Source organism: Ranitomeya imitator, chromosome 1 (assembly GCF_032444005.1).
Source record: "Ranitomeya imitator isolate aRanImi1 chromosome 1, aRanImi1.pri, whole genome shotgun sequence".
Lineage (NCBI taxonomy): Eukaryota > Metazoa > Chordata > Amphibia > Anura > Dendrobatidae > Ranitomeya > Ranitomeya imitator.
This window is the reverse complement of record NC_091282.1, coordinates 46,463,733-46,490,927: the sequence shown is the minus strand read 5'-3', so window position 1 is coordinate 46,490,927 and position 27,195 is coordinate 46,463,733. Positions and strand designations below refer to the sequence as shown.

The following is a 27,195-nucleotide window of genomic DNA, read 5'->3' as shown; positions in this document are numbered from 1 at the left end:
AACCAAGTGACATCAATATTTGGTGACCGTCCTTTTCCTCTTTTATTCCAGGTACTTTCACAATCATTGGGTTTGTGTAACCATCTGTTAGGTGTCGAGTTCCCGCCTCTGCACAGGGGGAATCTCGAACCATGTCTGCTGCGGTCTCCCATTCTGCGTCAGCCGCAGTGGAGCCTGCTCAGCGGAGAAGTCGGTCCCAGCGTCTCGCTTAGCCTGATACTGTGCAAAGGTTGCTGCTGCCTTTCCAGGCTCAGCCATAGTAGCCAGTACTGGTCAGCAGCGAGCAGATGTCTCTGGGACTAAGTCCTTCTTTTCCCCTTCTGAGCATGCCCGGGGTAAGACCTCTCATTGGAGGTCGGGGGTCACATGCTCAGGTACTGTGGCAGCTCCCATTGGTCCTCTAGGAAGGTCCTGAAGTTGCTCAGGTACTGTAGCAGCTCCCATTGGTCCTCTAGGAAGGTTCTGAAGTTGCTGCAGCTATAAAAGGTTTGCATGGCCGCACGGCCATGAGCTAGTATCAGCTTATATTATGAGCTTTAGCTACTCAGTGGTCTTGTCTGCTTATAGTCAGGGTCTGGCTGAAATAAGCCACTAGAATACCGGCACCTTCGGTGAGGAGTTTTGTATGGTAAATTCAGGGCTGGCGTAAAGCCATTAGAATTCCGGCTCCACCGGAGAGGAGGTGTTTGTGTGCTTGCTACTCCCTGAACACTGATTGCTTTTGCTCTGTTGGGCAGCTGTGTTCCCCTGAGACGCTAACAGGGCACAGCGCTTTCCCTTCTGTTCGACTCTGTGAAGTAACAAAGAGTTCGCTTCTACCGCCATATTGTGCCACCATTTGCTTGCAGCAGGTTGGTCTCCTGCACGGTGGACCCCAGGCTGAGAACGCACCAATAATAATATTTAAATATACTCGGTGCGTTCCGCCAGCCCTAACACCATCAGCCTGCAATCAAATTTGTCATCTAATCGCATCTTTTTTGCGACCTAAATAATTATTGCTGTCGATAACACGTTTTGATGCGTATTAAGGGAACGTTCTACCTGTATAAAAGAGCCTTTAGACATAATAAGTGCCGAACGCTGATAACGCAGTTGATTGACATTACTTAAAGGGGGTTGTCCAGGTTTGGGGCTCAAGTGCACACTGTTAGGATTATCCGGTGACTGGAGCAAGCGGTTACGTGACTTTAAGTAAGCGATTTTCATACTTCCGGCCACATTCCGACTAGACTATCCGGTCTCGCTCAATTCACTTATATTGAGTGAGGGCGAGAATGTCTAGTCTGCATGTGACCGAATGTATGCAGATCACATATTTGCGGTCACGCGCCCACCCACTCCGAGCACCTACACTGGAGAATCGTCACAGCATACAGTGCACAGATTCTATGTGAGTGACTCCAGACCTGAGCCCTAGAGGACCTCTACGTACTATGTACAGCTAGGGATATGCTCCTAAAAAACTATCCACTTATACAGCCATTATATTCAACCAACGGAGGATGTTGGACATGCCACAGTGCATGGCAATGCTAAACTCTGTAATTATGTGATTGCCGGTTACGTTCTTGGTTCCAGAATAATAAGCCGAGCTCCGGAAGTTTCGGTAACTCCAGTGCACCTGAATAGAGACGGCTGGACACGTGTGTGTCCACCTTTGTATTAAAGCTCCACCTGTATCCTTGGTGGATGGGGTCAAGGAGTGTGACTTGGTGCTCTCAATCAACATGTATACATAGAAGGAAATCATATCGCAATGCAGAACGTACACTGAGGGTTGATTCTCCATGCCTTGGTTGCAGGTCCGGGAAGCCGCCCAAGCCTTGTTACTGGCAGAATTACGACGGGTCGGGCAGTCGGGACGTAAGGAGACCATCGATTCTTGGGCACCATATTTGCCTCAGTATGTCGACACCATCATGTCACGTAAGTTTACATACATTTTTGGCAAAGAATCTAATGCATTATATTATAGATTTATATGACATCATCATAATTAGGACATAATAATCAATGAAAGGGTGTCTCTGTTACTCTGGAGGACCCAGCACATCCGAGTCTTGCATATAAAGCACTAAGCACCATGTAGTAGTTTAGTTTTCCTGTGGTGGAGCTGCAGGAAATTTGATCACTTTTGTTATATTTTCTTTAACTGACTGTCCATCTTGGAGTGGACCACCTCTCCTGAGGACAATTTTTACCGAAAGCTCCTGGAATTTCATGTTTTCTCAGTTGCTCACTATTTTCTTAAATTTTTCTCCCGGTATTAAAAAACAAAAGCCTTTATAAATACATTTTTAAATACCTTTAATCAGCAAATCACTCATTTTGTTGTGGGAGATATTCACTATAATACATTAAAATAGCCACAGTCTTGTCACACTGATAGAAACCCATCCTGGGTTGTTAATAGGACAGGAGCCTTTGACCATGTTTAATATCGACATCACCCTGTCTCTCTGATTTAACACTGGAGAAACCAGGGGTGCTAAGATAAGAAGAGACTGCTTACACTGCTGTCCACTTTATCTGAACTAATACTGGAGGTTCCAGGGGTGCTGAACTAAGAAGAGGCTGCTCACACTACTATTCACCCTGTCTAGCTGATCGAATACTAGAAATACCAGGGGAACTGAGCTAAGAGGCTGCTCACACTGCTATTCACCCTGTCTAGCTGATCGAATACTACAAATACCAGGGGTACGGAGCTAAGAAGAGGCTGCTCACACTGCTATTCACCTGGTCTAGCTGATCGAATACTAGAAATACCAGGGGTACGGAGCTAAGAAGAGGCTGCTCACACTGCTATTCACCCTGTCTAGCTGATCGAATACTACAAATACCAGGGGTACGGAGCTAAGAAGAGGCTGCTCACACTGCTATTCACCCTGTCTAGCTGATCGAATACTACAAATACCAGGGGTACGGAGCTAAGAAGAGGCTGCTCACACTGCTATTCACCTGGTCTAGCTGATCGAATACTAGAAATACCAGGGGTACGGAGCTAAGAAGAGGCTGCTCACACTGCTATTCACCCTGTCTAGCTGATCGAATACTACAAATACCAGGGGTACGGAGCTAAGAAGAGGCTGCTCACACTGCTATTCACCCTGTCTAGCTGATCGAATACTAGAAATACCAGGGGAACTGAGCTAAGAAGAGGCTGCTCACACTGCTATTCACCCTGTCTAGCTGATCGAATACTAGAAATACCAGGGGTACGGAGCTAAGAAGAGGCTGCTCACACTGCTATTCACCCTGTCTAGCTGATCGAATACTACAAATACCAGGGGTACGGAGCTAAGAAGAGGCTGCTCACACTGCTATTCACCTGGTCTAGCTGATCGAATACTAGAAATACCAGGGGTACGGAGCTAAGGAGAGGCTGCTCACACTGCTATTCACCCTGTCTAGCTGATCGAATACTACAAATACCAGGGGTACGGAGCTAAGAAGAGGCTGCTCACACTGCTATTCACCCGGTCTAGCTGATCGAATACTAGAAATACCAGGGGTACGGAGCTAAGAAGAGGCTGCTCACACTGCTATTCACCCTGTCTAGCTGATCGAATACTAGAAATACCAGGGGTACGGAGCTAAGAAGAGGCTGCTCACACTGCTATTCACCTGGTCTAGCTGATCGAATACTAGAAATACCAGGGGTACGGAGCTAAGGAGAGGCTGCTCACACTGCTATTCACCCTGTCTAGCTGATCGAATACTACAAATACCAGGGGTACGGAGCTAAGGAGAGGCTGCTCACACTGCTATTCACCCTGTCTAGCTGATCGAATACTACAAATACCAGGGGTACGGAGCTAAGGAGAGGCTGCTCACACTGCTATTCACCCTGTCTAGCTGATCGAATACTACAAATACCAGGGGTACGGAGCTAAGAAGAGGCTGCTCACACTACTACTCTCCCTGTCTAGCTGATCGAAACTGGAAATACCAGGGGTAGTGAGCTAAGAAGAGGCTGCTCACACTACTATTCTCCCTGTCTAGCTGATCGAATACTAGAAATACCAGGGGTGCTGAGCTAAGAAGACGCTGCTCACACTGCTGCCCACCCTGTCTAATCTAATACTGGAGATATGAGGAGTGCTGTGGTATGAAGACGCTTCTCACACTGCTGTCCACCCTGTGTAGCTGATCTAATGCTGGAGATATCATGGGTTTTGGAGGTAAGAAGAGACTGCTCACACTCCTGTCCACCCTGTCTATCTCATGTAATACTCGAAATACCAGGAGTGCTGAAGTAGGAAGAAACTGCTCACACTGCTGTCCACAGTCTTTCTGAGAGTTTTCTACTGCACATGCTCAGGCGCACCGGTCCAATTAACAAAGTATAATCACAGGTATTTAGGAATGTATTCATAATGACTTTTTGTCTTCATTTTTTTTTCTTCATATTTTGTTTTTCTGTAGCAACCTTTTATTGACTTTCATAAAGGAGGGATTTAGGTTTCACATACAGATTAGAATATTGCTGTGAATACAATACCCAGTTATACAATGATTTGTCTACTATAGGGGCACATTTGCATTAAATAACGTATTCCCAATTAAAAATAAAGAACAAATATTGGTCTTTTTGTGTTTCCCCTGCTTTTTTCCCAACCTCATGTGTGGAGTTTGCCACATAACTAAGCAGATTTTGACATCATGTGGGAAATTGGTTGTCACCCATGTTTTGCAGACAGGAATAGATTACTGGTAAGATGAAGTATATTTACAGAGGGTCTGCTGAAGGTTTTCAACTCTATTAATACTAAACAGATAAAACTACAGTATAGCAGCAAGTGGTATAAACTAAGCCGCCACACTCAATGCCAAGAAGCAGCTGTAAAGCATGTTAAATTAAAGGGTGGCATAAATATTAAAAAGCTTTGAACTCGAATGATATTGACCCTCTATGATTACAATCCTGGATTTTTCATCAATTTTCTCCCCTGCAGGTTCTATCTGTATAATTTTTGGTTGAATCTGGCAAGCGGGTGGAGACTATGTACTATCATGTCTCCAGTATGATGAGAGATTTCTGGTCTCTTATCTCTGTTACATGTGTTCAGAATTAGCAGCACATAGGACATTATATTGAAGTACTGAGCAGTGTAGCTGTCAATCCAGTCCTGGGGATGAGATAAAACAGTTACTGGAAAGCAACAACACAGCCTGCATGTGTCTTTACTTCTCGGTCTTACTATTGTCATCATCCCCTCTCCTCAGACTTCAAAAGGCGGTTATAGCATGGTGTTTTGAGTTTGGTTCAGTAGAACCGCTGCTGCGGGGGTGGACATAACGTTAGTGCAACGTGTGCGTCCGCATAGGGGCCCATAGAAAACCGAAATAGTCTATTAAAGCAGATGTGGTAATTGCTGCAAATACAAGACCCTAATGTAGAAAGCTCAAAAGCAAAATTGCAAAACATTTACATGTCTGCCAGAGAATCAGTCTCAGAATTGTCTCCTGTTATTCTTGATTTTGGAGTTGCATAAAAAACCCCCCATAAAATCTGTGGCTCCTTTAACGGCGAGTAAAAGGTTATCTCGCTCTGGCCTTTGTGTGTGTGTGCTGATGTGGATGCAGCCAGCCAGACAGGCAATGTGTGGAGAGAGACCAGGGAGCAGCCTGCCCGATCGATAGCAGTGGTGTGAAATGAATTAATGTGAGGCAGTCAGTCTGTCTGTCATGGCATTGCGGGGAAAGCACAGGCAGTACTGCACCGCGACCGCGCCAGAGAGCGCGCTTCCTAGGAATGTACCTCCCCGATCACCTGCTAAAATCCGGGTACTGTATATCCCAGCTGCAGTCTGAAGCCCTAATGTGCCGTCACCTTCCCAAGTGGGGGAAGAAGAATATTTAGCATTTATGTTTATTAAAATGTTTTGGGTTTTGTTTTCTTTATAGTGTCCCCCCCCTTCCCCCAGAATAGTCAAAGGTGATAAAAAAAAAAAAAGGGGTTCTGCTGTAGGATATGTTAATTCTCCATTAAAATGATTACATAAAATACAGATGCACATTGTGTTTTCTTTGTTTTTTTTTTTTTTCCCTAGCACGTCACTTGCAGCGGTAAGGCTATGTGCACACGTTCAGGATTTCTCGCAGAAAATTCCGGAGAATTCCCGACATTTTCTGCAAGAAATCCGCAAGAAAACCGCATGCGGTTTTGCCGCGATTTTGCCGCGGTTTTGACGCGTTTTTGCCGCGTTTTTTTCCGGACACTTCCCAATGCATTTTGGAGTGGGAAATCCGCAAAAAAAACGGAAAATTAATGAACATGCTGCGTTTTTTACCGCGATGCGTTTTTTTTCGCGGAAAAAAACGCATCATGTGCACAAAACATGCAGAATTCATTCTAAATGATGGGATGCTTATTGTATGCGGGTTTTTTTTGCGGTTTTATAGCGTTTTTATCGGGAAAAAAACGTGAAAAAACCGCAACGTGTGCACACAGCCTAAAAGTTAATAAAATAGAAATTAAATCGTGATTCCTGGTTTTTCCTTTTTTTTTATTTTTAGTGTGTTTATATATATATATATACACACACACACACTAAAAATATATATATATATCTGTGAGTATGAGTAAATATATACACAGATATATACATACACACCCCTACCTACCCATCTCTCTCTATTATATATATATATATATATATATATATATATATATATATATATATATATATATATATATATATATACACACACATATATACATACATATACACACACATCTTGTGTATATGTAATATATATACATATATATATTATATATGCACAAGATTTGTGTGTATATGTATGTATATATGTGTGTATATATATATATATTGGAGATAGATGGGTAGGTAGGGGTGTGTATGTATATATCTGTGTATATATTTACTCATACTCACAGATCTGTGGATATACACACACATCTATCTATAGTGTGTATGTGTGTAGAAATATTTACACGTTCATTCGTATATATATTGGTGTATGTACCGTATATTTTTTTTATGTGACTGCATATGTATATATTTATATATGTGTGTGTATACGATCAATGTATGAATGTGTGTGTGTGTGTATATATATATATATATATATATATATATATATATATATACACAATATACATTCATATATCTATATATGAATGCACATGTAAATATATACATATACACACTATACATAGATGTGTGTATATCCATAGATCTGTGGGTATGTGTAAATATATGCACAGATATATACACGCACACATAGAGTATATACACACACATATATGTATGTATACACACACACACATAATAGATATATATATATTAATGCTGTGTGTAGAGTTTTAGAATTTTTTTTTGCCTGAAATGATCTGCTGTCATAAATATGATTTTTGTTTATGTGACTTTTTAGTTTATCATTGATTGTAGGATTTTATTTCATGGAAGTATCTAATAAAACGCCACCAAACATTTTTCGCTTTTATTATTTCTTGATTTTAACGGTAGTGTCGATCCCTTCGTCTCTGGCTTGCGATACCATGACGGAGGCTTGTATATAGATTGTCAATCAGTAGCGCTGAAATAATTATTAAGTTTATTAGATTTCCACTTAGCATAAGAACGATAGAAAAAATGAAAAAAATGAAATTCCTTCCGTCCCATATATAATATTTTCAAGGATCCAGAAAGCAATGTCTTCCACGTCCTCCCGCTTTAATGGCCGCATTCTTTTTCTACTCCGCTATCACTTAGGAGCTTGTATTGAATTTACAATAAAATAAAAAGAAGTGACCTCTGTAAAACCCCGGAGATCAACAATATCAGTCTCGGTTATGCACATGTTAAATTGTTCCATTGTAAGAGGCGAAAAGAAAGGAGGAAAAAAAAAAACCCCTCTACGAACCTGCCTTGTTTTATTGGGATTGATCAGGATGTGACCCGAGCCATTTGTACGAGACCGCAATATTAATAATCATCAGCCATATCCTGCCGAGTGAGGATTGAAGGAGCACGACGCGGCGTGCGATTAATACATGTCGCTCGTAAAGGGCTTAAAAATGTTTATTACGTGTTGAAGGCAAAGCATTTTTTTTTTTTCAAAATGCATTTAATGTCTATTCCATTATTTTACTTGGCTATAAACATGTTGTTCTTTATGGAAATAGTATATTTACCCCTATAAAAAACGAAAATTATCCCACAAAAATCCACCAGGACCTGCACTTAAGAACAACTCTCTTTGCAAAATTTCTATTTTTCCAACTGAAGTGAATGGAGACAGACACCTCCCCTTAAATTTTCCATGGAGCCCCCATTGTTTAGATAGACACATCCCCCCAGAGGTGGGAACCGGTGACCTAAATTGAAGTTCTTTGGTCCCGATGCAAAGCCTATAACTGGGATCCCAAGATTCACTGGTCTCTAGTAGTATTGTTCTTCACATATGGACCAAGAAGCCCCCAAAACTCCTGCACCCACTATAGTTACATCCCTGGTGGGATCTTTCCACTTCCTTCCACGTCCTGGCGACTTCAACTCAAAAATATTTCACGAATCCGTTCATTCCTCAACCAAGAATCTGCAAAAACCCTAGTCCATGCCCTCATCATCTCTCGCCTTGACTACTGCAACCTCCTGCTCTGTTGCCTTCCCTCTAACACTCTCGCACCCCTCCAATCTATTCTAAACTCTGCTGCCCGACTAATCCACCTGTCCCCCAGCTATTCCCCGGCCTCTCCCCTATGTCAATCCCTTCACTGGCTGCCCAGAGACTCCAGTATAAAACCCTAACCATGACGTAAAAAGCCATTCACAACCTGTCTCCTCCATACATCTGTGACCTCGTCTCCCGGTACTTACCTACACGCAACCTCCGATCCTCACAAGATCTCCTACTTTACTCCCCTCTTATCTCCTCTTCCCACAATCGTATACAAGATTTCTCTCGCGCATCACCCCTACTCTGGAACCCTCTACCCCAACAAATCAGACTCTCACCTACCATCGAAACCTTCAAAAAGAACCTGAAGACCCACCTCTTCCGACAAGCCTACAACCTGCAGTAACCACCGATCGACCAAACCGCTGCATGACCAGCTCTATCCTCACCTACTGTATCCTCACCCATCCCTTGTTAATTGTGAGCCCTCGCGGGCAGGGTCCTCTCTCCTCCTGTACCAGTTATGACTTGTATTGTTTAAGATTATGGTACTTGTTTTTATTATGTATACTCCTCCTCACATGTAAAGCGCCATGGAATAAATGGCGCTATAACAATAAATAATAATAATCTATGCTTAGCAGTTTTCATGGAATATTCTTTGGAAATGGAACAAATATCTCAATTGGGAATACTCCTTTATGGCTGATCCTTCAGTGACGTACTTCAGATTGAGGCTTATTGTTGCTATTTGGGTCAGGGTTTCTGGGAACTAATGGCAAAATACCAGTTAACCCTGTTATCCCACCTGACCATTTGTCATCTTCTGTTGTCAGTCTTTTTCTGACTACCAGTCACTGAAAATGGTAGCCTGTTCCTCATGGGCGGGGCTAGACAGCTTCTCCTTATTGGTCACCCAAGCTTTGGGATATATCTGGCCCACCCAGGTGGAACTCTTTGAAAATTTAAAGGGAGATAGCTGAAGAGGCTGGAGCTACTTTAAAGGAGGGAACTGGCTTCCATTATGTGAGGTGACATTCTTAGGGTATGGGGGTACTATGGAACAAATTATGGTTAGTTTTGGGAGGCTATTGTGGGTTGGCACTGTTAAGGCATGAGCAACGTTGTCGGGCAGTAATGGATTAGAGGGGCAGATTAGACAGTAAAGGGGCTCATTTTTGTTTCCCCCTTTTTGATTTTTGCTTCTTTGCAACAGAGCCGACATACAGACAGAATTATTTATCCGGCACTAGGAAGGTCAAGTGCAATATTATTAGTTGTATCTTTTATTTATATGGAGCTGCCATATTCTGGAGCGCTGTTCAAAGGTCATTATTCATGTCTTTGTGGTCAGCGTGCAGCTCTTCCATGTCGGCTCTCTACGTATTAAGAATGTATGAGCAGCATCTGCGGGACAGGAAGAGTTTTATCCTAAACACCTAATCATCTGATCTTACATTTATTATGAATGTCCGGCGCTCTGAGACGCAGGGCGTCCTCTGAGATCCTAACCTCTGATATTTCTAGGTAATTAAAAGACCAAAAAAAAATGTTTTTCTTGCTAATAATAATAAAAATATTATATAGCGCCAACATATTTAGTTTTAGATTTTTTTGTATTTTGATCACTTGTAACTTTTTAAATTCTTTTATTTTATTTTTTTTTAGATTTTTCTTATTGAATTCTTTTTTATCTTTTTTAGTTACTTTTTTTTGGAAACCGATCAACATGTTAGGGCATGTTAGGTTAGGCTATGGGTTGAACTAGATGGACTTATAGTCTTCCTTCCACCTTAATAACTATGTAACTATCTATGAATGATTTATATATTTTGTACTTTAGAGCTAATTTTACCTTTTTTTTTAAATATTTTTATTGTATAGTTTTTATGTTTAGCTTGAATTTTAGTCGTTCTGTGTTCAAACGGTTTATTCTTTCTTGGATGATTATTTTCCAGCTGGAGTGACGGCAGAATCTGTACAGGTCGGCAGTGGTAGTCCTGACTCTGCAGGGTCAGAGGTGAAGGTTCAGGAGGAAGAGCATGATCTGGTGGATGATGATCTTGCAGCAGGTAATGCCGTTTTTTTTTAACGTTTATTGCTGATGTTACTGTTTCCTCCGTTATATCGACAAAACATTTTTGCTTTGAACAAATATTTGTCAAACATAAATAATTCTTCTACTTGATTGTCTAGTGGACACGGTAATTTATTTATGTACCTATATGATTCCTTCAATAGCCTTTTAAATAAGAGATACTGAGCTGTGATCTTTTCAATCATAACTGGATGCCAGGAGTCTGGGTAAGCCTTCATTGTGGCTCCCCACCATCCCTACCCTTACCTGACACACACATGTACGCCCCCCCCCCCCCCCCCCCACAGATTGCAGCCAAACTTGTTTCTTTCCCCTTGAAGTTTATTACTTGCATCCATAGTACCACAAAACTGTACCCATTCATAACACCGCTATACAGCACACTTTCCTAGTACTGCTCTCCCAATGGAATAAATACATATTACTGCTATGAAACATGAATGTATATGTTACTTATACATATATTCATACACATATTATACACCTTGGGCACACGTGTGCACTGTACATAACATGCACACACCTACGTGCATATCGAACACCTACATCCACATTGCCCACCTATATCCACACTGCCCACCTATATTCACATCTTCCACATACATTTACATCAGTCTCTTACATGCACACTGCCCACCTGCACTCACATCGCTCACTTACATGCACACTGCCCACCTGCACTCACATCGCTCACTTACATGCACACTGCCCACCTGCACTCACATCTCTCACTTACATGTGCACTGCCCACCTGCACTCACATCGCTCACTTACATGTCCACTGCCCACCTGCACTCACATCGCTCACTTACATGCACACTGCCCACCTGCACTCACATCTCTCACTTACATGTGCACTGCCCACCTGCACTCACATCGCTCACTTACACGCACACTGCCACCTGCACTCACATCGCTCACTTACATGTGCACTGCCCACCTGCACTCACATCGCTCACTTACACGCACACTGCCACCTGCACTCACATCGCTCACTTACACGCACACTGCCACCTGCACTCACATCGCTCACTTACATGTGCACTGCCCACCTGCACTCACATCGCTCACTAACATGCACACTGCCCACCTGCACTCACATCGCTCACTTACATGTCCACTGCCCACCTGCACTCACATCGCTCACTAACATGCACACTGCCCACCTGCACTCACATCGCTCACTAACATGCACACTGCCCACCTGCACTCACATCGCTCACTAACATGCACACTGCCCACCTGCACTCACATCGCTCACTAACATGCACACTGCCCACCTGCACTCACATCGCTCACTTACATGTGCACTGCCCACCTGCACTCACATCGCTCACTTACATGCACACTGCCCACCTGCACTCACATCGCTCACTTACATGCACACTGCCCTCCTGCACTCACATCGCTCACTTACATGCACACTGCCCACCTGCACTCATATTGCTCACTTACATGCGCACTGCCCACCTGCACTCACATCGCTCACTTACATGCACACTGCCCACCTGCACTCACATCACTCACTTACATGCACACTGCCCACCTGCACTCACATCACTCACTTACATGCACACTGCCCACCTGCACTCACATCACTCACTTACATGCACACTGCCCACCTGCACTCACATCGCTCACTTACATGCACACTGCCCACCTGCACTCACATCGCTCACTTACATGCACACTGCCCACCTGCACTCACATCTCTCACTTACATGCACACTGCCCACCTGCACTCACATCTCTCACTTACATGCACACTGCCCACCTGCACTCACATCGCTCACTTACATGCACACTGCCCACCTGCACTCACATCGCTCACTTACATGCACACTGCCCACCTGCACTCACATCACTCACTAATATGCACACTGCCCACCTGCACTCACATCACTCACTTACATGCACACTGCCCACCTATACGCACATCACACATTGTATGCACACTGCCCACCTGCACTCACATCGCTCACTTACAGGCACACTGCCCTCCTGCACTCACATCACTCACTTACATGCACACTGCCCACCTGCACTCACATCGCTCACTTACATGCACACTGCCCACCTGCACTCACATCGCTCACTTACATGCACACTGCCCACCTACACTCACATCGCTCACTTACATGTGCTCTGCCCACCTATATGCACATCACACATTGTATGCACACTGCCCACCTGCACTCACATCGCTCACTTACATGCACACTGCCCACCTGCACTCACATCTCTCACTTACATGTGCACTGCCCACCTGCACTCACATCGCTCACTTACATGTCCACTGCCCACCTGCACTCACATCGCTCACTTACATGCACACTGCCCACCTGCACTCACATCTCTCACTTACATGTGCACTGCCCACCTGCACTCACATCGCTCACTTACATGTGCACTGCCCACCTGCACTCACATCGCTCACTTACACGCACACTGCCACCTGCACTCACATCGCTCACTTACATGTGCACTGCCCACCTGCACTCACATCGCTCACTTACACGCACACTGCCACCTGCACTCACATCGCTCACTTACATGTGCACTGCCCACCTGCACTCACATCGCTCACTAACATGCACACTGCCCACCTGCACTCACATCGCTCACTTACATGTCCACTGCCCACCTGCACTCACATCGCTCACTAACATGCACACTGCCCACCTGCACTCACATCGCTCACTAACATGCACACTGCCCTCCTGCACTCACATCACTCACTTACATGCACACTGCCCACCTGCACTCACATCGCTCACTTACATGCACACTGCCCACCTGCACTCACATCGCTCACTTACATGCACACTGCCCACCTACACTCACATCGCTCACTTACATGTGCTCTGCCCACCTATATGCACATCACACATTGTATGCACACTGCCCACCTGCACTCACATCTCTCACTTACATGCACACTGCCCACCTGCACTCACATCGCTCACTTACATGCACACTGCCCACCTATATGCACATCACACATTGTATGCACACTGCCCACCTGCACTCACATCGCTCACTTACATGCACACTGCCCACCTGCACTCACATCGCTCACTTACATGCACACTGCCCACCTGCACTCACATCGCTCACTTACATGCACACTGCCCACCTGCACTCACATCGCTCACTTACATGCACACTGCCCACCTACACTCACATCGCTCACTTACATGCACACTGCCCACCTGCACTCACATCTCTCACTTACATGCACACTGCCCACCTATACGCACATCACACATTGTATGCACACTGCCCACCTGCACTCACATCGCTCACTTACAGGCACACTGCCCTCCTGCACTCACATCACTCACTTACATGCACACTGCCCACCTGCACTCACATCGCTCACTTACATGCACACTGCCCACCTACACTCACATCGCTCACTTACATGCGCTCTGCCCACCTATATGCACATCACACATTGTATGCACACTGCCCACCTGCACTCACATCGCTCACTTACATGCACACTGCCCACCTGCACTCACATCGCTCACTTACATGCACACTGCCCACCTGCACTCACATCGCTCACTTACATGCACACTGCCCACCTATATGCACATCACACATTGTATGCACACTGCCCACCTGCACTCACATCGCTCACTTACATGCACACTGCCCACCTATATGCACATCACACATTGTATGCATACTGCTTACCCACACTCACATTCCCCACCTATAGTCACATTACACACACAGTCACTTTGCACACCTAGACTAATAGTGCACATAAGTACACACACATTCAGTTACACACATTATGCATAATTTACAGCAGTGTAAAGCAGCCTGGTGAGCATGCGGCATAGCACTGATCCCGCCTGATCTGCTTTCTGCACTCTGTCCCTTTTATTTTTTGTCGGCCCGGCATAGTGGACCTGGTATCTAGTGATTGAGGCATAAGACTGACCAATGTAATTCATTTCCTTTCGGAGAATTTCCTATGGTCATGCCACAAAGGCCCGATAGGTGCGGCTCCGACCTCCTGGACCCTGGTCTATTAGGCCTTAGAGGCATAGCTTTTTGGGCAGGGTTCTTCTTTAAAAGTTAATTTCCTAAATAGTTTTAAAAAAAATTAAATGTAGAGAATGACATTTTCTTTTCTTCAAATTTGTTAACCCTGTGTTTCAGCCATTAGCAGATACACAGAGTGACTAGAAGTAAAGGCAGGAAAGCCAAGGCAGGGACCCCCTAGTAATCCACCATTTATTTTCAGCGGATCCTTTATTTTTACTAATTTGGTGTTTTTTTTTCTAACATCTAATATTCTAGTATATTTTTTTTTTAAATCAATTTTAAGCATTTTTTTTATTTTTCATTCTGAGATTGCATTGGACAAGTTGTTGTGTTCCTGCACTAATTTTTATTTTCGCCTGTTGATATAGTTGTCTTCGTTACTTTGCCATAATGCGTTGTTTCAGTTCAGATGAAATCCATATAACAAGCTTCTTTTCTTAAAAGGATTATATACCGTGCCTCTGGGAGGCTGAAAACTTCTAGTAGTCTAATGAAGTCCCCAGACGGTTGAAAGGCCATCATTATTTCTATTGTGTCTCTTGGCTGCGTGCTTTATTTTTAACTTCACCCGCCCCACCCCCACAAACACCCCTTTATATACTACAGTATGGACAGTATACGCATTCATCATGTTTCTCTATAATGGAATGTAGAGACCACATTATAGAAAAAAAGTTCTATACCTTTTCCTTTAGATTGCAGGGTCACTTCACGATACCTAGCAATAAGATATATTCACACTGGCACAGTTTTTTGAAAATCGATAAAAAAATATAGAAATTTCTGCTTTAAGTTCCTTTTTTTTCTTGAGATTATTTATTCTTTATTGTTATATACGGTAACTAAAACTGAGCAATATATAAAGAATTCTTCCCTGTGTCTCTGGCTTAGCCATGTCCCCTCTCCTCTTCCTCTCCATTCTTTGTCTGGCTGCAGCAGGAGCCTCTCCCCTCTGTCCTGGCTGCAGGAGGACCAAATATATTTAAGCCACGCCTTCTTTTATCAAGGAGTTAGTCTTCAGCCAGCCACCAGTCAAAGATAGAACTGATCCTCAGGAGATTAACCCCTTTGTTCTCTCCTGCATTTTTACAAGACTGATTATTTCAGGATCTTGCAGAAAATCCACTAGTCTAATAAACAGTGAAATCAACTTGTTTAACTACTGCCCGACCGCCCATACACCTTAAACGTCTGAGCAGGTGCGTGTTCTGCTCTGCCGTCATGTTCTAAAATGTCACTGGATATTTTAGGAACTGCCTGAGATTGTCTGGGAGTGGAAAGCTGGCTGTCAGACACAGCCAGACTCCCCAAGAAGAAGGCAGGGAAGGTTTATTACTGTTTCTGCTTTCCCGATTGCTGCATTCAGTGCTGAACATGAATTGAATTTGCCCTGTAACTGGGTGTTAAATCTCAGTCCCAGTTACAGGGCAAATCACAAAAAAAAAAAGTATTTAAATGTTGAAATGACCTCATGAGTGAAACAATGTGTCATATAAAAAGAAAATAAATGAAATACAAGCAAGAAAAATAAATACAAAGCCACTGCCAAATCAAATTATTACAAAACTCGCCCTCATTGAAAAATAAAAAACACGTATCCTATATATATATATATATATATATATATATATATATATATATATATATATATAATTGCCACAGAATGGGGAGCAGCATTTCAATTGTTTTTCTTGTATTTTCTTACTGATCTAAGAAAAAAAAGGATGGTAAGAAAATAACATAAAAAAATTAGGCCCCATGTATCTTCAAACAAAAAAAAATTGGAATATCCAAACATGAACATTTTTTAGAGTTCTTTAAATCACATGCGCAAAAAAATCCCCCTGAAACTTAGCTTGACTTGGAATGGGGGAAATGGTAATTTACACACTGGTATTTTAGACACTCATTTCTATTATTGGGGGGCCTGATGTATACAGCTCTACAGAATATGGTGGCACAATAGAAGCAAAAAGACCCTTCATTGTCAATTGCCATTTTTAACAAAGCTTCACTGAGACATGTGGGATTAAAATCAGCAGTGGAAGTCCATGGGTCTATGAAAAATCAAGACAGCACTCAGATGCCATACGTGTGCTTGTCCCTTTTTCACTGACTGATAGAAGAAGGTGGGGAAACTATTTTGTTTTTTGTCATCAGTGACAAATAATGATAAACTCTTGATCCAAGCTCTTGATCCAAGCTCTTGATCCAAGCTCTTGATCCAAGCTCTTGATCCAAACTCTTGATCCAAGCTCTTGATCCAAGCTCTTGATCCAAACTCTTGATCCAAGCTCTTGATCCAAACTCTTGATCCAAACTCTTGATCCAAACTCTTGATCCAAACTCTTGATCCAAACTCTTGATCCAAACTCTTGATCCAAACTCTTGATCCAAACTCTTGATCCAAACTCTTGATCCAAACTCTTGACCAAGCTCGTGGCCACACTCCAATGTCGTATCTTAGAGAAATCATATTTTTCTTTAATATTAGCACTAAATAAAGAAGGGCCTTATCTCTGGAAATGAATGGAGGATCTAAAAAAAAAAATGATATACCGTACTCAGCAAAATCGTGGGAATAATAATAACAATAACAATAACAATCATGGGTTTATGAGAAATCGCTCCTGTCAAACCAATCTAATCAGTTTTTATGAAGAGGTAAGCTATAGACTGGACCACGGTGAGTCATTGGACGTGGTATATCTCGATTTTTCCAAAGCGTTTGATACCGTGCCGCACAAGAGGTTGGTACACAAAATGAGAATGCTTGGTCTGGGGGAAAATGTGGGTAAATGGGTTAGTAACTGGCTTAGTGATAGAAAGCAGAGGGTGGTTATAAATGGTATAGTCTCTAACTGGGTCGCTGTGACCAGTGGGGTACCGCAGGGGTCAGTATTGGGACCTGTTCTCTTCAACATATTCATTAATGATCTGGTAGAAGGTTTACACAGTAAAATATCGATATTTGCAGATGATACAAAACTATGTAAAGCAGTTAATACAAGAGAAGATAGTATTCTGCTACAGATGGATCTGGATAAGTTGGAAACTTGGGCTGAAAGGTGGCAGATGAGGTTTAACAATGATAAATGTAAGGTTATACACATGGGAAGAGGGAATCAATATCACCATTACACACTGAACGGGAAACCACTGGGTAAATCTGACAGGGAGAAGGACTTGGGGATCCTAGTTAATGATAAACTTACCTGGAGCAGCCAGTGCCAGGCAGCAGCTGCCAAGGCAAACAGGATCATGGGGTGCATTAAAAGAGGTCTGGATACACATGATGAGAGCATTATACTGCCTCTGTACAAATCCCTAGTTAGACCGCACATGGAGTACTGTGTCCAGTTTTGGGCACCGGTGCTCAGGAAGGATATAATGGAACTAGAGAGAGTACAAAGGAGGGCAACAAAATTAATAAAGGGGATGGGAGAACTACAATACCCAGATAGATTAGCGAAATTAGGATTATTTAGTCTAGAAAAAAGACGACTGAGGGGCGATCTAATAACCATGTATAAGTATATAAGGGGACAATACAAATATCTCGCTGAGGATCTGTTTATACCAAGGAAGGTGACGGGCACAAGGGGGCATTCTTTGCGTCTGGAGGAGAGAAGGTTTTTCCACCAACATAGAAGAGGATTCTTTACTGTTAGGGCAGTGAGAATCTGGAATTGCTTGCCTGAGGAGGTGGTGATGGCGAACTCAGTCGAGGGGTTCAAGAGAGGCCTGGATGTCTTCCTGGAGCAGAACAATATTGTATCATACAATTATTAGGTTCTGTAGAAGGACGTAGATCTGGGGATTTATTATGATGGAATATAGGCTGAACTGGATGGACAAATGTCTTTTTTCGGCCTTACTAACTATGTTACTATGTTACAAGGACAAAAACAGGCCACTTTTGCCCTGGTGACAGGTCTTCTTTAAATTCTGTCCTAATTATCACCATTCTCATTCATTTTTATAAACTAATATATATGTAAACCTAAACTCTGGAGAAAGCGAGTACAAAGTCGCTTTTATGTCATTGAGGCAAAAAAAAAAAAAAGTCGCCTTGAGATTCTTCTTCACCAAATCTAGACCCAAATCAGTTGATCCAATTACATTCCTGCCGTAAATGAACAGTTTTAACACAAAGCCAGCAGATGGGATGCTGGCAGAAGAAAAAAAAGAAAATAGGTCCGGCTTGATTGAGATAATTTCAGGCTCACCCGGGCTGACTTTAGAATATGATGCGGCTCTTTTCTGTATTTCGTCTTCTCTAAAGCTAATATTTATTGATCTCCCCCAGTAATGCCTACGTGCAGTGGTCAAGAAGAGTCTCTCCCGCCGACGGAGGGTTCTCCAAACACTTACGTTTATCCACATGCTATTCTTTTTTAGAACGATCACTTTCACATTAATCCTTTTAAGGATTAATGCATTTCGGTTTCAACAGTAAAGTAAAAAAAAAAATGCTGAAAGAAAAAAAAAACTAGAAAAGCTGAAACCGTTTACAGGAAAATAGCTTAATTGCTGCTACCGTATTACATGTGTTCGGAGCGGGGAAGAAATGTCTGCCTTGCATTTTAAATATTTATAGTCTTTGAGTTATCTGTTTTCTGTCATGATTAACTTTAGCATAGTATCTAATCTTTCTGAAATGGGTTTTGATTTAGTGTTTTTTTTTCTTCCCTTTTTTTTATAATATGGACGTTTGCATTACACATTCAGAAAAATTAAAAAAATACAAAAAGAAATCTGATTCGTTAAGGCTTCATTTAATTTTTGTTCTCCTTTAAGGGAATCTATTGTTAGGTTTTTACTGTGTAATCAGAGCAGCACAATGTAGGCAGAGGCCCTGATTCCAGTGATGTGTCCTTTACTAATCTGTGAGGTGCTGTTTCAATACATCAGTGTTTTATCAACAGGAGATTATTTCTATAAGACTCGGTCTTGCGTGCCTCCTGGTCCAACCACGCCCTCAACACTGATTGGCAGTGTACAGAAAAAAGCTGCCAATCAGTGGTGTGGGCGGGGCTATAATACACAGCTCAGCATTCATAGCACTGCTAGATCTGCAGCAGAATAAACAGGGATTGTATATCAAAATGACAGCATGCAGCTGAGCAAGTGACACATCACTGGAATCAGGATGTCACCAAAATTGTAGTAAAAAGAGAAAAGAGGCTGAAAAGGATGAAAATTACACTGGTGGAGAGTGACTTTTTTTTGTTTTTCTTTATACATTGAGTAAAGTAATCATGAGATTTTTTTTTCTCTTCCAATTTGTGCGATTGCCCCTTTAAAAGAGAATGTATCATGTATTTAATATATCTTTTGTTAATGAAATCAAAGTATTTTGCAGATATTTTCTTTCCTTTAATCATTTCAGGCCATTTTCTCCCTTCCTGACCAAGCACATTTTTATTTTTTTTTATCCCGTACATGCGATTTTAAACTGCTTTCCAAATTTCTCTCGTTTAGATATTCAAATAACTTTTGCGATACGTGGGACTTAATTTTTGTGACATTTTTATGTTATTTTTTATGTATTTTTTTGGTCTGACATCATGGATATCATATAGTAAATACCTGACTATTTTTTCTTTGTCTTTTTATGAACACTATACACTTTTTATAAACACTTATGAATGCTTTAAAATAATATTTTAGATTGCTTTCCTTTTTTAGAAATTATTCTTACATATCGGACTCGTTTTTTTTTTTTTTTTTGACCGGTGCAGGGATTGAAACAGTGATCGGAATGGGTGTCTTTTATTAGTTTTATATATATATATTAGATTGTGGCCCGATTCTAACGCATCGGGTATTCTAGAATATGCATGTTCCCGTAGTATATGGACAATGATGATTCCAGAATTCGCGGCAGACTGTGCCCGTCGCTGATTGGTCGAGGCAACCTTTAGGACATCATCGTCGCCATGGCAACCATTATGACATCTACGTCGATACTGTGCCCGTTGCTGATTGGTCGAGGCCTGGCGGCCTCGACCAATCAGACGCGGGATATCTACGTCCTCTATGACATCATCGTCGCTGTGCTCGTCGCTGATTGGTCGAGGACAGACAGACAGACAGACGGAAAAACCCTTAGACAATTTTATATATATATATATATATATATATATATATATATATATATATATATATATATAGATATATATATATATAGATATATACATATATAGATATATATATAGACATATAGATATGTAGATATATAGATATATAGATATATATATATATATATACGGTATATATATATATATATATATATATATATATATATATATATATATATATATATATATATATATATATATATATATATATATAATTTTTTTTTTTTTTTTTTCATTTATGTCACACAAACCCTTTCCCCATAAGGTATTAAAATACCTTTAGGGGGAAGAGTTTTTTATTAGTACATACTATTTATTGCTGATTTCCTTTGTAAATGGGGCTGATATAATAGCATAAGTTACAGGGTAAATTCTGCCTCCCGCCTGCATAGCCAAGCTGACTGGGTCTTCTAGGACCCAGCAGTTCCTTCTCTTGCCTTACGCCCAGTAATCACATAACCGCTGGGTCCAGAGAATGAAACCTTGCCAATGCTTACTGTACTGTATACACGGCGTTGAACAGGTGCTGTGTATAGGACTATCAGGAAGGCAGAAATGGTAATAAACCACCTCTGCATTCTCTATGAGGAGTCTGGCTGTGTCTGACAGAGTAAGCTGCGTGCATCAGTGGTCGGTCTGAAACTGGTCAACGTCTGGAATTAGTTAATTGTTGTAGCTTTCTCCTTTTTTGGGGGATTCTCGGAAACGATGCTCCAGAAATTTTATTTAATGTGGATACAAATATTTACTAAAATATTAATGTGTGCGAATGCAGTGAGCCCTATAAAGCGCAGGGAATGTGACTCAGCGCTATATAAGCAAGTGGAAGGAAACTCTCGTAAAAATTCAGACACCGCAGTACAGATCCTGGGATCGTCTGCTATTCACATGGGCTTAAAGCATAATCCACCGGAGAGTGGAATTTGCTAATACCGTACAGGAAGGATTTTCAGTTTGATCCCCGGCATTAATACCGCCACCCATGTGAACAAAGGAATCACAAGGCTTCAGGATCAATATCTAGTTGACTGCAGAGTTTTCAAGAGATGTTTGTGTGAACAAATTATTCCAAAGTGCTCATCTAAACGAGCATTTAATCAGCCGGTTTGCTGGTTATTATGAGCAATGGGTTCCAGTGAGGCGGTTTTTTTATTACAACAGGGTCTATTATTGGTGATTTTGCCCATGGGAACAGATCGGATTGGACCACATTTGCCTAAATGGGCTTCACGTGTTCCATAAATTTAAGTTTGATTTCTAACGAAAAGTTTTTAAACTTTTTGTTTTTGAATATCACATTTTGAACGCTCAAAAGTAATTTGGGGTTGGTAAACGCATATTAGTTTTTATACCGACCATATTACAATTCTAGAAAATTAAAGACACTTGATGAAGGCAAGCTAGAAAATGCAGCACATGTATTTAACTAGGACCTTTCACCAAATTTTTTCACGTTGAGCTAGACACAGGATGTCATGCTGGCTGAAGAGCGGATATATTAGCAAGTATTTGGCACTTAAAGAGTTAACTTAGTGAGTGCTATCAGACAGTTTTCACTGGGGGCGTGTAGTTCTTCTCCCTGTATAATACTGACCAATCATAAGCAGAACGGAACACTAAAAGAAACCTGCCCTCCCCCACCATAGCGTGTAGTAGGTTTCGCAATGTGTGAGATTTATTGTCCGCTCTGATCTCCATGTCTAACCTCCTTTATTAGTCAATGTGGGGGATGGGCAGTGCAGCAGAGTTTAGCTGTGTCACATTACAAACTTTTCTATCAACCCCCCTAATTACTGAGTTTGTGAGCAATCACACTTATGTCTGCTGTGCTAAAGCACCTTGTACTAGCTCTGCATTGAAATCAGGCTGTCATTGCGTCTCATGTAGAAGTAATCTGACTGTTCTTGGAGACTCCTGTGTGACATGTAATGACACCCTGCTCTGATCTCACTGCAGAGGAAGTACAAGTTGAGCACAACAGACATAAGTATGACAGCCTGATCGGAGATGAGTCAGCAATGTAGGGGAGGGGCAGTACAGCAGAACTGTCAGTGCTATGAGAGGAGGAGAGTGGATAGAAGTATTTGTAATGTGACGCAGCTAAACTCAGCTGTGCTGCCTTTCTCCCTACAGTTACATTATGTGAAAAGTATTATCTCTGCTTTCTAATCATGCAGGAGGTCGGACCAGAGCTGTATCCTTACATCTCCTACACTGTGAAACTTTCTCTAAGCTATGGTGGGGCGTTTTATTCTTTCTCTTGATTTTTGCTGCCTTCTTATGATTGGTCAGCATCATGCAGGGAGACGTACACCCCCCTAGTGAAAGCTGTCTGATAACATTCACTGGCATCACTTAGGTGCCAAATACTTTGCTAATACCTCTGCGAAGGATAGGTGAAATAAAAAATAACATTTGCACAAAAACTTCACAGCTTTTTTCTTTCTTAAAAAGCAGCAATTGATGAATCGGCTGAAAATATCTAGAAAATAAAATCCTTGTCCGCAATGATGAGCATAAAATAAAATAAACTGGTGAACACACATATAAAATAAATTTCAAAGAATTTGCAAATTAGAATAAATTGGCACAAATCAAAAACGGGCAAAAAGACCAAACACTAAACATAAAAACAGGTGCAAAAGCTAGAAAAAAATTAATTAATATTCTTAAAGGGAATTTGGCCGAAGGTTTTTGCTATTAAATCACACAACACCATGATGTATGGGCTGAGAACCTTATTCCAGCAATGTGTCACTTACTAGGCTGTGTTTTACTGTTTTATTAAAATCAGTGTTTTATCAGCAGTAGATTATCACTACAGGACTAGGTGTCTTGTGCCTCCTGGTCCAGCCACACCCCCACCACTGATTGGCATATTTCTGCTTATGGACAGTGTATGCAGAAAGCAGCCAATCAATTGTGTGGGCGGGGTTATACAGAGCTCAGCATTTTGAGCTCTTCTTGATTTGCAGCACAGAAAACTGTGATTGTATCAAATTGACAGCATGTAGATCAGCAAGTGACACATCGCTGGAATTGGGTCCTCGGCCACACAAAATGGCAGTGAGGTATAATGAATAGTTGCGGCTCTTGCTGATACTATAACAGGAGGAGGGCTTAAAGGGACAGTATTCCTACCCCATTACGTAAATTTATGTACAAAATTTAAGGCACATAGCGATATATTGTGAGCCCACAGCACACTGTGAATGATGTTGATATGTAGTACAAGGCCCTAAAGGGGGTTGTCCTCTTTTTGGTGGACAATTATTTTTTAATTAACATAAAATGCACATATGTGGGGCTAAAAATCATTTTTTTGCTTTTGGGTTTCATTAAAACTTCTGCACCTTTTTACTTTCGCAGGCTCTTTATTTCCTTGCACGTTCAATTTTAATATTAACTGCTGTCATAAATTAGCAGAGACCAGGTCAAAAAGCCGGATAAGAGTTTCAAACTCTCCCATTAGAAGGAGCTCGCTGACTGAGTCTCAGTTAACTCATTCTGCAGCCAGCAACAGACAAAAATAACGGTGACGTTTTTTAAATTTTTTTTATGAAACTCAATTACTAAAATGATTTTTGTAGCCTCAAATACAAGCATTAAAGTCACCAAACAAATAATCTTGTCCTCAATATAGGTCACGTTCACACCACCGTGACTTGAGGTCTGCGCTTGTATGGCGATACCCAGCCCAACCCCCCAGTCCGTGCTGTGGATCGTCACGCTTTTCAACAAACACAGTGACATCCGAGGCAATAACCGACACCAAAGACGTACAATGTATATTATTTCCCATATATATATATATATATATATATATATATATATATATATATATATATATATATATATATATATATATATATATATATAAAGTAAAAAGGAAAACCGCACACAAAAAGTGGAAAAAATAGACTCTTAATGCCTGAACGGCGTGGCAACGTTTCGGATATAAAATCCCTTTTCAAGCCTATATATAATATTTCTCTCCCAATTTTTTTCCCCCAAAAAACATATTTGCATTGAACCCACTTACGGAAAACTTAGCGGTAACATATGTGGTCACCCGCAGCTTGAGCTGCCAGGAATCCCGTTTTGTTGTTTTAGTTTTTGTCCATTTTTCTTCTCGCAGACAGAGGAATTATCCTTTAATTGCCGCAGTGCTGGAAGTAAGTGGTATTTGGTAATTTCAAGCATCATTACAGGGGTAACGATTCACAGGATTATTTGTTAGCAAATGGTCCTTGACTGACAACATCCACCAGGTAGATTAAATAAAGAGCCTCCGATCCCTAAAACACACATAGACCGGAGCGGGGCTCTGCTACCTGGATTACCCGTGACGGCGCACTAAACCTGCCTGTTAATTCCCTCTTTAATTTGGGTCTTAAAAAGATATTTAGTCCAGGAGAAGAGTGTGTGTGTGTGTGTGTATATGTATATGTATATATATATATATATATATATATATATATATATATATATATATATATTAGTATTCTTTTTTTATGGAGAAAAAATAGATTTAAAAAAAAAAACATAAAATAATTTTTACTTACTGTTTTTGCATAATAAAGGCAAATTTTTCTTCAAATTTTTTTTTTTTTTTGGCTTGATGCTTTTAAAAACCCTTATGTATAGCACTTATCTTTGTCAGACAACGTGTTGTTTTCATTGGTAAAATTTAGGATTTTTGTGACTTTTGATTGCCTTCTTTTTGTTTAGGGGGGTAGGATGCGCTTGTTCAGATGTCGGTTTTTCATGGATAGTCCATTTGTTCTCATGTTCTTGCATTTTTGCAGACAGAGTGGTCCGCACCAAAACATGTGCACGTGTCTGATTATGATCCAAGTCACCGATCAAGCTCACTAATGAAAGGCTTTGGGTCAGTGAAAAAATCAGACCGCACTCGTATACTGGAACCTCCCTTAAATGTTGTTTTTTTTTTTTTTTAATTAAGAAAAAAAAAAGATTAAATTGATTATAAAAAACATTTTTTGATTACAAGAAATGAATTATTTTAATATAAATAACCTTATTTTTCCCATTGCACAGTTTTGTGTTTGTTTTTTATTTTTCTAAGTAAATTTTTTTATTTTACTTCCCCCCCCCCCCCCCCTCTCCACTAGAAAACTAAACAGAGAACAATGTGTAACGATGTCCCTGTGAAATATAACAACTGACATGGAAAAATAGCCAATTAAAAATTAGAGGGAAAAATAGGGTTAAAAACCTAAATTATATATATATATAATTTAGGTTTTTGTGTTAGTTTTTTTTTTTTCTTCAATAAAATAAAAATAACATTAGTAATTTTGCAAATTTTATACTGGCCACTGGGGCTTTTTCAGACTCCTACTTCCTGTCTTTTCAGAAAGCGTTTCAATGAGGATCCTTATCATCAGAGACAGGATAACAATGATCGGCAATGGCTGATAACATAGGATCCACCTATTACAATAATCTTTGTCACAGCTCCCCTCCTCCTCCTCCCTTCACAATGACCCTTGCACACGCTCTTGCTCTTTAGATGCTTCGCAACAACAACAAAAAAAAAAATTGGAGTCTGTTCATGGTGGCTAATTTACATGTAATTTCATGAAAATAAATTGTCTTAAAAAGCAGCAGTGGCCAGTGTGAAAACTGCAAGATTTCTTTATATATATATATATATATATATATATATATATATATATATATATATATATATATATATATATATATATATATATAGTCAATATGAGTAAGAAAAAAAATACATCTAACAGAAAAACGTATTTAAGCAATAGGCGATTACGGTATTTTATGCCCCCTTCCATTTAAAGTGAACCTGTGACTTATTAGTCTGCAGATATAGGTTTAATCTGAAGGGTAAATAGGGTTACATTGCTCTCTGGCCACCTTACTGAAAGTGCAGCTACTGGGAGAAAATGAAATTATTTCCTCCCAGGAACCGCCGGCTTTCAGTCATGGGGGCGGAGCACGGAGAGGTTACATTCATCGCTCATAGCGTTGCTCACTGTACTGTGAGCAGGGACTGTAAGCACACCGAGACTGTCAATCAGAATGCTAGGGCATGCTTACAGCCACCACCCGTGGTACAGTGAGGGTTGACTGTAGCCACTACTTGCTCATCTCTATAACTGAAAGCCGGCGGCTCCTGAGAGAAGATAAGTAATTTTCTCCCAGTAGCCGCACTTTCAGTATGACGGTAGGACAGCATTTTATTAATAT

At 41.1% G+C, this 27,195-nt stretch overlaps 1 protein-coding gene across 3 annotated transcripts in view; it reads left to right on the top strand.

Moving 5' to 3' along the window:
* Positions 1–27,195, top strand: part of WDR7 (WD repeat domain 7) — a 418,087-nt gene that overhangs the window by 168,583 nt on the left and 222,309 nt on the right. For all 3 annotated transcript variants that reach the window (XM_069746037.1, XM_069746038.1, XM_069746036.1), the window contains 2 exons: positions 1,806–1,929; positions 10,611–10,724. In XM_069746037.1, coding sequence (XP_069602138.1) covers positions 1,806–1,929; positions 10,611–10,724 — 238 coding nt within the window. The remainder of the gene's footprint in view (positions 1–1,805; positions 1,930–10,610; positions 10,725–27,195) is intronic.